Source organism: Sabethes cyaneus, chromosome 3 (assembly GCF_943734655.1).
Source record: "Sabethes cyaneus chromosome 3, idSabCyanKW18_F2, whole genome shotgun sequence".
NCBI lineage: Eukaryota > Metazoa > Arthropoda > Insecta > Diptera > Culicidae > Sabethes > Sabethes cyaneus.
Window position 1 is genome coordinate 62,773,127 of NC_071355.1, and position 14,071 is coordinate 62,787,197.

The 14,071-nt window shown below is 39.1% G+C and overlaps 1 protein-coding gene across 1 annotated transcript in view; it reads right to left on the reverse strand.

The window, feature by feature from the left end:
- LOC128739646 (uncharacterized) overlaps positions 1-14,071 on the reverse strand; it is a 106,411-nt gene that overhangs the window by 48,128 nt on the left and 44,212 nt on the right. Inside the window, exon 5 of the mRNA XM_053835142.1 lies at positions 7,760-8,969. Within this exon, the coding sequence (XP_053691117.1) occupies positions 7,760-8,969 (1,210 nt within the window). The remainder of the gene's footprint in view (positions 1-7,759; positions 8,970-14,071) is intronic.

Consider the following 14,071-nt stretch of genomic DNA (forward strand, 5'->3'; position numbering starts at 1 on the left):
GCCCGACTATGATAACATTTTTTGTCTTCACGTAAATGGCTATAACTTTTTTATTTTTTAAGCAATCAGTTCAAAACTTTCCGGAAACATACCCTATTCTTAGACCTTTGCAACGATGTATTTAGATTTCCAAAATTCCTTTTGAAACGAAAGTTATGGACGAACTCCAAAACGTGGCCCAACCACGACGACACTCCCCTACTAATTTTTAAAATTAACTAAGATATAGGGAGATTAAGATTAAGGGAGAGTTTTAATTTTAAGATTCGCAAGACCAGTAAAATCCTGGGGTTTACGGATGATAATTTGTTCATTCTTTCGCTTCGTTCTTTCCCAACATCACTGCTTTCCCAATACTGACTATCAATACGTTCTTTCCCAATATGTACTGCTTTCTATACGTGCTTAATTGTCACTGTTTCTCCTTTTTTTCTCAATGTTTTATATACTTTTCAAATAATTTCGCTGTCTACAGCCACATTGGAAACGCGAAAACTAGTAGTAATTTTCCCATGTACAAGAGGCTTCATTTCGCATCTCGAGTCAGATCCACACTTATTACTTGTCTTGACAAGTAACTTCATTGTTGATGAATGTATGGAGGAAGGGTGCATAGGGGCCTAAGAATAAATCCATGTTAAAGTCACTTAACCATGAATGGCCTGATATCTACTAAGATTCGAACTCAAAACCAGTTGCTTGCCAAAGCAGGCTCGAAAATCTTGCGGCGATGGTGGTCAACGGCGATGATTACAGAGTCCCCATTTATCATCTCTTCATCGACTTTAAAGCAGCATATGATAGTATCGGTCGTGTGTAACTCATCACCAACTAGTTGTGCGTCGCGATACTCGCAAGTCGGCTTCGACTTGGTCGAGCCATTTAGTACGTTTGGCACTTCTATTCTTTTGCCTGTGGGTTCTTGAAGAGTACGGATTTCACTGCACAGTCGCACGGCATCCTTGTGACGTGAACGGCTCACCGAAGTCTCCCAACTTTCGTCAGGTGTACGATGAGAATCTGTCCAAGTAGTGCCTGTAACACACGGTTAATACGCCAACCTCACTCTTCGCTATTCGTTTGTCCAAAAATAGTCCGCAAAAATAGTTCAAATACGTGCATGTAAGTATTTCGTAAGCAAAGTTGCTTTCTCAAGTTCGTAGAGGATTAACGGCCTGATTAGTGTATTGTACATCGTCAACTTTGTGCGGTGGTGTATGCTCTTTGATCGAAGCGTCTTGTGAAGGGAAAAGTAGGCTCAACTTCTAGCTTGAATACGTCGTTGAATCTACTTACTCGTATTATTGCTGGCGGTGACCAGAGATCCCAAATATACGAACTTATCAACTACTTCCAGTTCCTCACCGTCAATAGTCACTGTTCGTGGGAGGCACACGTTATTTTCTCTGGAGCCTCTTCCTACCATATATTTGGATTTCGACGTATTGACTTGAAACCCAATCCTCCTAGCCTCCGTTTTTAGTCTAGCGTAGATTGCTTCCGCCGTCTCAAAGTTTCTAGTAATGATGTCGAGGTCGTTTGCGAAGACTTGGAGTTGGCTACTCTTGCTGAAGAGCGTTCCTCTCGTTTCGATGCCCGCTCACCGGATCACATTTTCAATAGCGATATTGAATAACATACAGGGCAATCCATCCCCAGCCGCAATCCTCTGCGCGATTCGAAATGACTCGAAAGTGTCCCCGAAACGCGCAGGTAGTACATCACTCGATCCAGCCCAAGCAACAATGTGAGTTTTATTGTACTCTTATGACGGTTTTCAAGACCAATTTTGGTCTTAAGTGCCATCATAAGACTGTAATAAAATCCAAATTGTTACTTGGGAGGGTAGTTTTGATCAGCCGCGTCAGTTTGTTCGGAAAACCGTAGTCGTGAATCGTATCCGTAGTTGTTCGTGTTCATCTGTATTGTAAGCTGCTCTGAAATCTACGAAAATATGATGCCTGGGCGCGTATCGTATCGAGAGTACGACGTTTCAGGAGGATTTGCAGGAAAACAAAAATTTTTATCCTAAATCCTCCTCTAAATTTGCTAAATTCTTCAGCTGATCGATTTATCGCCGGATCTCTTCGAGTTCGGTCGTCGGCACGTAATTATCGGTTGTGCGCATTCCTAGGTTAATTTCCGTTGCGTTTCCTTATGTTAGATCGCTGTTCAGATGCTCATCGATGAACTGCTTCCACCTGTCGACCATCTCGCGCTCGTTTGTGATTAGATCTGCTCCCTAGTCCTCACCCATGTCAGGTTTAGGTGTGTAGCTCTTACGAGTTTAGTGCACATATTCGTAAATTTTGCGCGAGTCATTATTAGCCCGAAATGGTTGTTCCTCTGGCGCTTTTTCTTCCTCAGGATCGTGTTTAATCAATTCTGCGCTCGTCGATACTTGGCCAAATTCTCCCTTGCGGGTATGCTTAGATAGTTTTTCAAGCTCTTTTTTTTCTCTATCGGTTGTTGGCATTCCCCGTCGTTCGGGACGATGATAGATAAATTAAATGTTTCGGTGCGACCATTGATAAGTAAAATGATTCGGTACGATAGAGTAATGTCCAATGGAGTATATGGTTCGGTACGACCATAGATAGTTGAAATGGTTCGGTACGACTATTGGCGAATAAAATGATTCCGGATAGCATTCAAATAAAATGGTTCAGTACGTCCATTGGTAAATAAAATGGTTCTGTATGGCACAGAATTGTATGGTCCGGTTCGACCATAGGCAAATGAAATGGTGAATAAAATGATTCCGTATGGCATTTGAATAAAACAGTTCAGTACGACTATAAGTCGGAAAAGTCGAATTTTATTTTTATCATTTTCGAGGAGCTTATACCTCCAGAAATGTCATGTCAAAAGGATTTTCTGATATCTGACCTCGTAAAAAAGTTACGGTGAAAACTGTGGGGTCACCTCAAGGGAAGTGCGTCGCAGTAAGAAACTTAAAACGCGTTTTTCTTGAAACCACGTTTTTTCAGCTCAGAGTCTCAGAGTCCGAGTTGGACGCATTTTTTTCAGCATTGAATATGAATCATCTAAGTTGTTACGCAGCTGTTTTTTTATATTCTATATTTTCATTTTTTTATGAGCTCTTAATGGGAGATTTTTGATGAAAAATACATTTCCTTTCGAAAAATTACCGCCATTTTGGTAGTTCTTCGAATTTTTAAAACCCGCTCCGAATCAATTTAGGTATTGCCCTAAAGCTTCAAAATCATCCGTTCTCCGTTCTCCGAAACTCCGTTGGTTTCTGGCACGTACCACCAGCAAGGAATTGTTTTCTAGAGAGCATCCACTCGCCCCGTTGTCTCCAATATAATAATTACTATTTTGGAATCAAAAAATACAAAATGCATCTTCAAATATACCTTAACCAATAACCAGAATACCCCAACGCTCAACTTTAATTCCTGCATCCGAAATTCTGTGTACGAAAATGCATTATTCTTCGATCTTCCAGAGTAGGGTCTCCCCTAACATCGTTCGTCACGAGCATTGGTGAATAAAATGATTCTATATGGCATTTAATTAAAATGGTTTGGTACCTACGACCACTGGTAAATAAAATAGTTCTGTGTGGCACAGAATTGAATAGTCCGGTTCGACCATCGGTAAATGAAATATCTCGGTACGTGTATTGTTCAATAAAATAGGGTATTGCCGTAATCGTCGGGCCATTGTTATGGTCGGGTCATTGTTATGGTCGGGCCATCATGATTTTACAGTTTTAGTAACTCATGATATGTATGATACAACCATTGTAAAACTTCTTACTGTGATAGCTAACTTTTCACAATATTGTGAGTTTCAATAGTGTATTCAAAACACCCGTACTGAATTCAGCGACTAAATTTTACCAAAAAAGTTTTCCAGGCGCAATGAACTTTTCTTCAAGAAATGATTCATGAAATGCAATTATCGAGATAAATTTTGAAAAGTGTGTTGTGCTGCACACGAAGAATATAGAAAAATCCCCTCCAGTAAGGTGTTTGGGAAGTCTAAGGTGAAATACTAGAAAAGCGCTATCTGTAAAGGTCGGGCCACTTGAGTAGACATGGTTGGGCCACCATAATTTTAAGCGCAGAAGCGCAATAATCGCTAGAGAATGACAGTCACGTAAAATGTGATAAACTAAAGCAAAAATAATACGATAAAAACCTAGATTTTTGTTGTTTTTTCATTGATATATTGATATTGATTTTACAAGATCGCCAAAATTTCGCAAAAATGCAATTAAAAATAGGGTATTTGTACTTATTTGAGCCGTTGTCCACAGAATTCATTCTTTTCATGTCTCCATATAGAATTTCAATACGTATGTCTTAGATTTTCTGCGGTGGCCCAACCTGTACAACATGGCCCGTCTATGACAACATTTTTTGTCTTCACGTAAATGCCTATAACTTCAGCCATGCCTATAGCAACCCGTTCAAAACTTTCTGGAAATATATCTTATTCTTAGACCTTCGCAACGATGTATTTAGATTTCCAAAATTCCTTTTGAAACGAAAGTTATTGGCGAATTCCAAAACGTGGCTCAACCACGACGACACTCCCCTATATCTAAAATTAAATAAAGAGAAGAAAACTTAGGAACACTGAGGAAGCCAGGAAGTCGTAGGCGAAATACTTATCTATCGTGAGTGAAATATACATAGTAGAATTAAATCGGATAAGTTTTATTCTTTTTATTTAATTTTAGGTTTTGTATTCGACTAAGACGCTCCACAAACTTTAGTTACTCCCCTATATGGTTCAGTTCGACCATTGATAAGTAAAATGATTCGGTACGATCATCGTTCTATGAAGTATATGGTTCGGTTCAACCACAGACGGATGAAATGGTTCGGTACGACCTTAGACAAATTTAATGTTTCGATGTGTCTATTGTTGTATAAACTGAATAAAACGCAAACAGTAAGCCGAATCGTAATCATTAAAGTTTAATATTTTACCGATCGAAATCAATTAGAACATATGCACATAAAAGTACGGTGACTAAAACCAAATGATTGTTGATTAAAGTATGGATATATTAACTTGTGAGAAGAGGAGAGATGTGGGTATTGAATTCCCCTGATCTGATACAGAATTTTAAATATTAAAATTATTTTAAATAATTTTTATTAAAATAATTTAAAATCAATTGATTAGTATATTTTAAATGTTTAAGAATCACTCTGTTAAAGAAATGATAGTACTTTTATAAATTTCAGTGTCTTTTGTTGCTGTTTTCATCTGTCAAACCGCTTGCAAAATCTGCTTCGGTGTAAAATTAGATTTACAACACTAGTGTGAAAACATTTTTTTGTTTGGTCTGAACATTTCGACCAAAACCAGGATTTGGATCACCGTAGAAGATGCCATAAGGACCATGAATTTCAAAGCTGGAGACATTTTCATCTGTTTCTTTAAATCACGATCAGCTACCTACCTAATTTTGAGTGCGCCTAATTACTCTTTCTCATTTTTACCGAGTCATTCTTAACTATTTGAGCTAAGTAGTACCAAACGACATTTTACGTATGTATCGATACAGTGATACGGATACCTAACCTAGGTTGGGGCTTCAGAAACATAATGGAATCGAATGAAATGGAAGGGATTATTCTGGTTCACGACCACGCAAGTTGTGAATATATAGAACCATGTTGTGGAAGCATGAGTTGTTGCCGAAATGATTCCTTTATACATAAACTTAAGTAAGAGCCACTATGATGGGAAGTAAGCTCTGCGAGGGAGGCTGCGAATAAATTAAAGTTATATTAGTTGCCAGAACCCTTAATGGTGCCTAATTCTCAACAGGTGCAAAGAAGTGGTACTTTCAATTAAAGTCAAGAGTATAAATATTACGAATGTGGCCCTATAAAGAGTTGGATTCAAAGTTTGTCTACATCTTTGAATCGGCATACGTCTCCACAAGGACTGAAAAAGGTTCACCAGGGGTTATTTAACAAGCCTGAATACAAAAAGGTATAAATCAGATATTTTCCAGAAATTATATTTGATAGCTCTTCTAGATGGACAAGGGCATGAAGTACAGAGAAGTTAGGCTTAGCCAATAAGAGCTCAGGCCTAGCCAGTAAGCTTTTATCTAGTCTCTAGTGATTCTGAAAAGTTACGTGTGAGTTTCAACGTGATATTTCCTAAAAAGTCCGACGCTTAGGACAACTCAGCCCTTAGTGTAACAAAATCTTTGAATTCACTCTGCTATCTAATTTGCTATAATTTATTTCAGTCACGTTTGAAATCGAAATCAACAAGAGAAATTATTCCACGAATTAAGAATGACCATTCATGTGGTTTGATAATAAGAAAAGCCACAGCAAGATTGAAAATTTCAACAAACAACGATACTGTCGGTGCTTGAAGTGCTTGAAGTGCGAATGGTTTTACTTCCCTTTCATTGCAGGAACACATATCATTAATCTTTGTGGAATTAATCCGGGATAAAGCGTTGTTTACGTATTGTCAGCATACATAAATTCAGCATACTAAATTTATAGGATAATTAAAAGCGTTGTCGCAATAACCAATGAATCAATCAAAATCATTGTTCATTCTTGAATCCTGATCGTAATCAAGTAATTTGGTTCAAAACACGCATACATCTATTATACACTTGGCTCAATTAGGTGTCAAAATTGAATAGTAAAAATGGAAAACTTATTTCAATATCTCATCAATACAATATACTCTTTAATATCCGAACGCGTTAACTGCATAAAATCCATAAAAAACGACCAAATGACTAACTTATCTCGCTTGGAATGCCTGTGCCAGATTTGCAATTCCAATACCTTGATTTACTTCATCTAGGAGAAGGTTTTGCCTATCTCAAGCAGACCGACTTAACGCTAGATCAGGAGCAGCTGGTGCACCAATTCCCATGGATGGATGGTGCGGTAGGTGCGGAATTCATTCACGAATCAGCCCAGGCTGAAGCACCGAGCAAGCACACACCGCACCGCACCCCCGGCCGCCGCACAGCCACAGTTGTTCGCTAGCTATGTTAACGAGATGGAACATCTGTATCCTAGCTGATAGGCGTAAATGAAGAAACGAAAATGTTGAAACCGGTTCTTACGCTTTCCCATTTCGCATCGCCGGATGTCGAGATGGGGCTCGGCTGGCGCTGGCTGGTTATACAATTTCGGAGTTAAGCTAGTTAAGCTTCAAGCGACTGAGTGGTTGACAAGTGTTTTATTAGCTTGATATAAGGTGATATTTGGCTTTCGGAGGAATAATTCATAAATCTGCGCAATATGATAGGCGGCGATGTGTGCAGAGAGGCGCGAAATGGAATTGGTCCTCGGAGCGGTAGCGGCGGAATTTCGTTTCCGTTTTGTTTCTGAAGAATGCTATTTCCTTGGCACGAAGTAGAAGATTTTGCTATCTGCTGGAATTGGGTAAACGACGTGCTCTATCTAGGTTTATTTCAAGTAGATCCTTCAGCTTCCCCCAATTTAAAGCTTTTCGACAAAATGATTTTTTTAATGATTGAAATTGGGTTAAAATTTAAATTTTTAGTTTAGTGTTTTTACCAATTATGCAAAATCTGGTTTGTGTTTTGTTTATTAGGTTAGTTTAAAGATCAGAAAGTTATTTTGTTGAACGGAAAAAGATCGATTAAATGCGCAGATGGCTACAAAATTATTTTTAACAACCATAATTATCACAGGATGGCATCATCTGTTTTAAATTCAACTGCTTTTAAATTGTTTTAATAATTATTACAAAAACTCACCTCACAGCGATGCTAAAGACGACACTTCCAAAGACGATCGAAACGATCAGGAAAATCGTAATGGCGATTGCGCTCCAGCAAAGCAGCCCGCAAATCCAGATCGACTCGATCGTAGTTTCGATGATCCAATCGCTGTACCCGGGCTGTACCGGATGCATGCTGAACATTTGCCGGTTTAGCTGATCCTGGCGGAGGATCAGAAATGGGCGCCACACTATCGTAGTTCGGTGATTGGAGATATTTTTCAAATCGAACACTATGAAATCAAATTGAAACGTTCGTTGACGGCGGTGTGGTTGCCGATGGGTTTGATCGTGCACTATTGCTAGGATGTAGTCGTAGAGGTAAAAATGTTCACTAAAAATTAACCGTTTACTGGATAACGTTAAGCTAGCCTCAACTCGATCGACGTTTAGGTTTTGATTGTCTGGTAGCACCAATTGGTTTTGATTGAGGTTTAGCAATGAACAAAATCTTTCTATTTCTCTGCTGCGAGTATCCTTTCGCATTTTACGCTCGAGGTTGACACTGTTATTTAATACTACACTGGCGTTAATATAGTCACTACTGCTATTCCACACGGATAAATTAAGATAATTTGAGTTTTCGATATCTTCAAAATCACAATAACTCTCAAGCAATGCTTGACATCGTAGCCGGTCCGAGGCTAAATTCTGCAGCTCATCGTGCAAGCTATTAGTGTCTGTTAGAAGGTAATTAAAATCGCAATCCGATGAGGTCAGGCTGGTCGAGTTCAGCAGATATTCAAACTTTGCCTTGTCATGACGTGGACGATTTTCCTCCGACAGCAGCCACTCGTCGCCGCCACCGGCGGTGGTGCGATTCCCGTCCCAAGAAGCGCTTTCGAAAGCACCAGCCTCATCATTATCCGACGCGGCGACGTTGTCATCTAGTCGAATTTTCAACAAGCGCTCGTTGATGTGCCGATAGTCGCTTAGGTCAACGCCGTGAATCCGCAGCAGAACCTGCTTGAAATGGTCGGTCAGGATTGTCAGCACTAGCAGATTACGACCCAGTTCCGTTCCGTCAAGGGTCCCGTCCCGCAGGATGCCCCGGTAGAGCCGGTTGTTGCTGTCGTAGATGGTCCCGACTGTATCGAGCAGAAGCATCTTCGTCTTCCGCAGGCTCCGCAGTTGATTGATTGCGTTAATTGTTTGCGGGGAGTTGATAGACGAGCAGACGATTATCACTGGAAGAGAGTGAGTGAAAGCAAGACAAGGCTGTATAAGTGGTGATCTTGATTTTGTTACGCTTTTATGGATTGAATTTTATGTAATCATTTCACTGTGGTTTGCAAAATAAACATTCAGCTCGATCAAACTTAGCAAAAACGATGGAATCTTAAAATAGCACATTTTCCTCATTCACCCGTAAATTCCGGTATTTTGCTAAGTCGCTCAAATTTATAATCATTTTGGCCAAAATAATTAAACTCACCCCACCAATAATCTAATTTTTAGTACTACGCCATCAAAGCAAAATAAAGACGTCTTATAATAATATCTCATTTTACTTCCTTCACCCACACGACCGGTATTAAGTCTTAATTACTGTGGAACGCCGCAGATCAAACAGCTCAGCGGTTTTGTAGCAATGAAAATTTGTAGGCATTTCGGTGCTGTCGTTGTGTAAACAATATACACTGCTTCAGCTTGGATCGAAATATTTACATCAATCCACGAAAGGAACGTTGTTGAACGAATTTCTCGCCAAATTGTTTGACGATGGAGATGGTGATGGTGACGGTGGTGGCAAACAGTGGAGTGGAGTGGAGTATTTTTCTTACTTTTGATTTGGATGTGGAGAAAGGAATCACGCTCGAGCGGAACACAACAAAGTGAAACTCACGGCTGATCAACAAAAGAGGTTCGCGCGCATACACCGTCACAGTCGGTTTTTCTGCTGAATGCAAATGTTTTCGAATCTAATTGCGTGACAAACAACAGAAGACGGGCTGCGGATCCTGTCATTAATTGGGATTAGAACGTGATGGTGAGTACTTTGCAGAATGCAGTGGCGACGAGAAATGTAGTTTAAACAAACAATGGGTGAGTCATAATTCATTCTTGGATTAATGTGAAATTTAGATACAGAGTCGGGATATTTACCGACTATCTCCGTTGCTTGTTTATAGAACGTTTTTGATTTACTTAGCAATGAATAGGGTAATTTTCCACTTACTGCATACCACTCAATTATTGCACACTTCGTAGTGTTTGTATCTTTTCTTGACGGTTTATTATGACCAATGTAATTAGACAACAACATCGTCTATATAATTTCATTATCCATCGTATGTTACGATTTTTCCTAAATTTTCTTACATGTGTCCCAATTTCGCCTTCACTAAACGTTTTTCTTGTCAAAATTATTAAGAACGTAGACTTACAAAATAAGCTTTTACCGAATGTATAGAACAATTAAACATGTTCTGTGGGTTTTGTACCATGGATAGAAACTTACTATATTCAATCTTATATATAAAAATGGTTTTCTGTCTGTCTGTCGGTATGTTCCTTATAGCATCGAACATTTGCATGAAGGGGTTTTTGAGGCCAGGGAAAGTTCTTATGATGGTTAGAGATCCCTCCCCCACTAAGAGGGCGGCTCCCGTACAAATGAAACACAAATTTCTGGATAACTCGAGAACTAATCAAGCAATTGGAACAAAATTTGACATGTGAGTATTTTTGGAGACAAGAATTTTTTCTTGGTGAATTGAGACCCCTCTGCCCTTTGGAAGGGGAATTTTGAGCCCCCTTCACTTTAAGAGAGGGGGCTTCCATACAAATGAAATACAAATTTCCACATAACTTCAGAACTAATCAAGCAAATGGAACCAAATTTGGCATGGAACGGGTTTTGGAGGCAGGACTTTTTTTATGATGATTTGAGACCCCTCACCCTTGTGGTAGGGGTAAGGACCCTCATTCAAATAAAACAGTAATTTTCGCGTAACTCAAAAACTAATCGAACTCGAGAAATTTTAGACTCTTTCATAAAACATTAGTCAATAACAAGACCACAAAAACTATCAATAGTAACATTAGATGATTCAGGGCGACACGGCCGCAGGCCACGAGTGTTGCCGGCGACTTGCCGTCGGAAGTGCCGTCCACTGCGGGGGACAGCCCGCGGTAGAGATCACCCCTGTCTAGGTTTATTTATTTCACTAGATCTACTGACCTCTATTACTTTCCTTCAGTTGGGTCACCCCTGCGAAATGGTACTTTCCTCGAAAAGATTTTCCGTGAAATAGTATATCCCGCGTAAGGTTTTTCACGAAATGGTATTCCGCGACATCCTATATTCCGCGTTATGGTCAACCGAGAAGTGGTGTTCCGCAAAATGGAATTCGGCGAAATTTTATATAATCATGGCGAATATTTATATGCTATCCGTTTTATTCTATCAGCCTAACTAATGAGGAAGTTGTTTTCTACTTTATTGTGAGGAAAATTTATATATTAAACCACCCATGAACTCCCCAGAAACTTGCAACACTTAAGATTGTGACAAAGGTCATCCGAGATTCACGATTTATGTACAACACAGTTTACCCAGCTAGCACCAACTCGTATATCAATGTACGAAAACTATCGTAAATATTTCCTAACAAACTCGAAATCGTAACTAAAGCTGGATAAAGTGGGATCAAGTTGATTTTCTGACTCGCGCTTAATTGGATATTATCGTATATAAATACTTATATAGTCGTAACGCTCAAAATTATTCGTAATCACGTATATCGCCTCCAAAATAGTACGGATATGCCAATTTTGCGCATGAATTACGATTTATTTAGCATGTATATCTGTACGTAATGCTGATTTTTACCTTTTTATACATATGAAAATGCTAGCTGGGTAGTTTGTGGCAATACGAAGTTTGTCTGGAAGTTCAATAACTGGAGATAACTAAAATTGTGGTAAGGGTCAGTCCCGGCATAGTGGTTAGCATTCACGCCTCTCACGCCGAGGACTCGGGTTCAAATCCCAACCCCGCAGAAGTCACGAATGACCCAAAACTGGTTAAAGTAACTATAATCTAAACAAAAAAAAGTGGAATTTTTTTCAAGCCCCTTATATTCAACAACAATCGAGCTTAAAGCAAAATTAGAATTTATGTGTTAGCTCTCTCTCTCTCTCTCTTTCTCTCTCTCTCTCTCTCACACTCACTCTCTCACTCTCACTCTCACTCTCTCCCCTGTCCTCTTTTTGTCAATATTTTTTGTTTTGTTTTCTTCCGACTCTGTCGACTGCTAGTTTCGTAATTTTAACCGTGCTTTTTGACCATTTCAGTCTTTTACGGAATTTAGAACTGGCTTTTTCAATTCATTCCGACGTTTCGACTATCTATTTTAGTCTTTTTCAAGGATAGCTTCAATATTTTGTCCTGTTAGTTTTAGTTATAAATGTCTTTTGTTTAGTTTGTACCTACAGTTGTCTCAGTTCGTAGTTAAAAAACATTAATTTTAAGAATGTAAATCTCTTCTTTAGTTTTTCTGTGCATATCTGTCGTCTGTCTCAGTTCAGTACAGTTTGTTGGTGAAAAAACCTTTCCAAAAGCTTTGCTACTATCATAGTTGAACCTAATTTTTCAAACTTCACACACTAACTGTTCTCACCGTTGCTATTTAATTGGGAGAGGGTGGTAGGGAAATTATATTTCTGAGTGGGTTTTATGGAGGCTAGTATCCCTGCGTATGTATGGTTTAATCCATCTACGTCATTCCGTCTGTGGATCATATTGAGCGCCCAACATAGCTCTAGCCATCCCAAGCCCCTACCTAGCGCCTCCACGTGGCCATACCTGGAAATACTTCAATTGTGTGAAAAAACAAAATATAATTAAAAAGGCAGTAAACTTGTGATGAAATATGGCATAAATAAAAAAAAACAAATATATGAAAAAAATTGAATTTGTGGCACCTTTACAATAAATTTGCCATAAGTTTCAATGTCCACAATAAAAACTGTTGTAAATTTAATGTAAATTTTTTTTCGGAACTGTTTACCATATTCTAAGATGCCCAACAACTCACACACATTTTTTCCCGCTTGATCACATTCTGCTTTACTTCAACTGCTACCCGGAGCTATGCACATATACATACAAATGCACATGCACATAAACTTACATACCTTTCCACCGCACGCATTTTGGCCAGAACAACGCTTTAAACTCATGTCTTTAAGCCTTCAACGCTGTTGATGAAATTTTCGACTTCGACATGCCAAAATCACTTTTTAAAAAACGAATCAGTGAAATTACACAGTAAAACATAGTTTATAAGCATATTCAGTCTGTACGATTTTTTATCGAAGGCGGTGTTAAATAAAATAAAAATAAAATTCCTTGTTGAACAGCATAGGCATTTTCTCGTGCGATACGTAACTGTGAGTAAGCGTGAGGGAATCTCTAAATAAATCGCAAAGTTAAACTAAAACGCACATTTAAATTACATGTTTATCTAATTCTTATTCGGCTTGTTACTTTCTAGTTAAGAAGATGTCGATTCCCACGAAGGAAAAACGTAAATTCCGCCAATATGTTTGCCATCTTAATTCATGAATGTGTGCTGCATTTTTCGTTGCTGATGCTTTCTCTGACGATAGATTCTCTTTTGCTCTCTGGTTCATTGTATGAAATGCTAGCTGTGGAAGAATTGAGCAAAATGTTCACAGCTGAATTTGGTTCATATCGCATAGCAACAGAGACATCGCGTATAATAGCGAGAGAAATTCATAGGAGAGTTTCGCGCTTGTGATCAAGGTTGAAATTTCATGTGCTTGAAATCTCATTGAGTTTTTTGCTGCTATGAAATTTTCAACACTGTCCACGATCAGACAAATCTGTCTCAGTGCGCGAGACATCGAGACCAATCGAAGATTTCTTTGGGATTTTGAGTTCCTTGGTGTACAAAAATAACTGGAGAGGGCCTATGTGCAAATGAGAGATTCTCTTCGTGTCTCCTCTCTTCCGCTTATCACGGCGATGCAAATGCACTTGAACGGATTAATTCTGCATGAAACGGTTGCTAACGTTATTTGCTAGCTATTGGCAAAGAAAAATTGCATTACAATGCATTCATGTCGCCGGCGCTGCGGTAAACGCAAGAGAGGAGACACGAAGAGAATCCCTCATTTGCACATAGGCCCTTTTCCAATGTTGCGCGAGAGTTGATTGGTAGAATCGAGAGATGTATTCGCAAAGTTGGCAGTTCCGATAACAAATGGAAGCTTCGCTGAACAGCCAACTACGGACCGTAGTCAAAGTGATCAAACCATC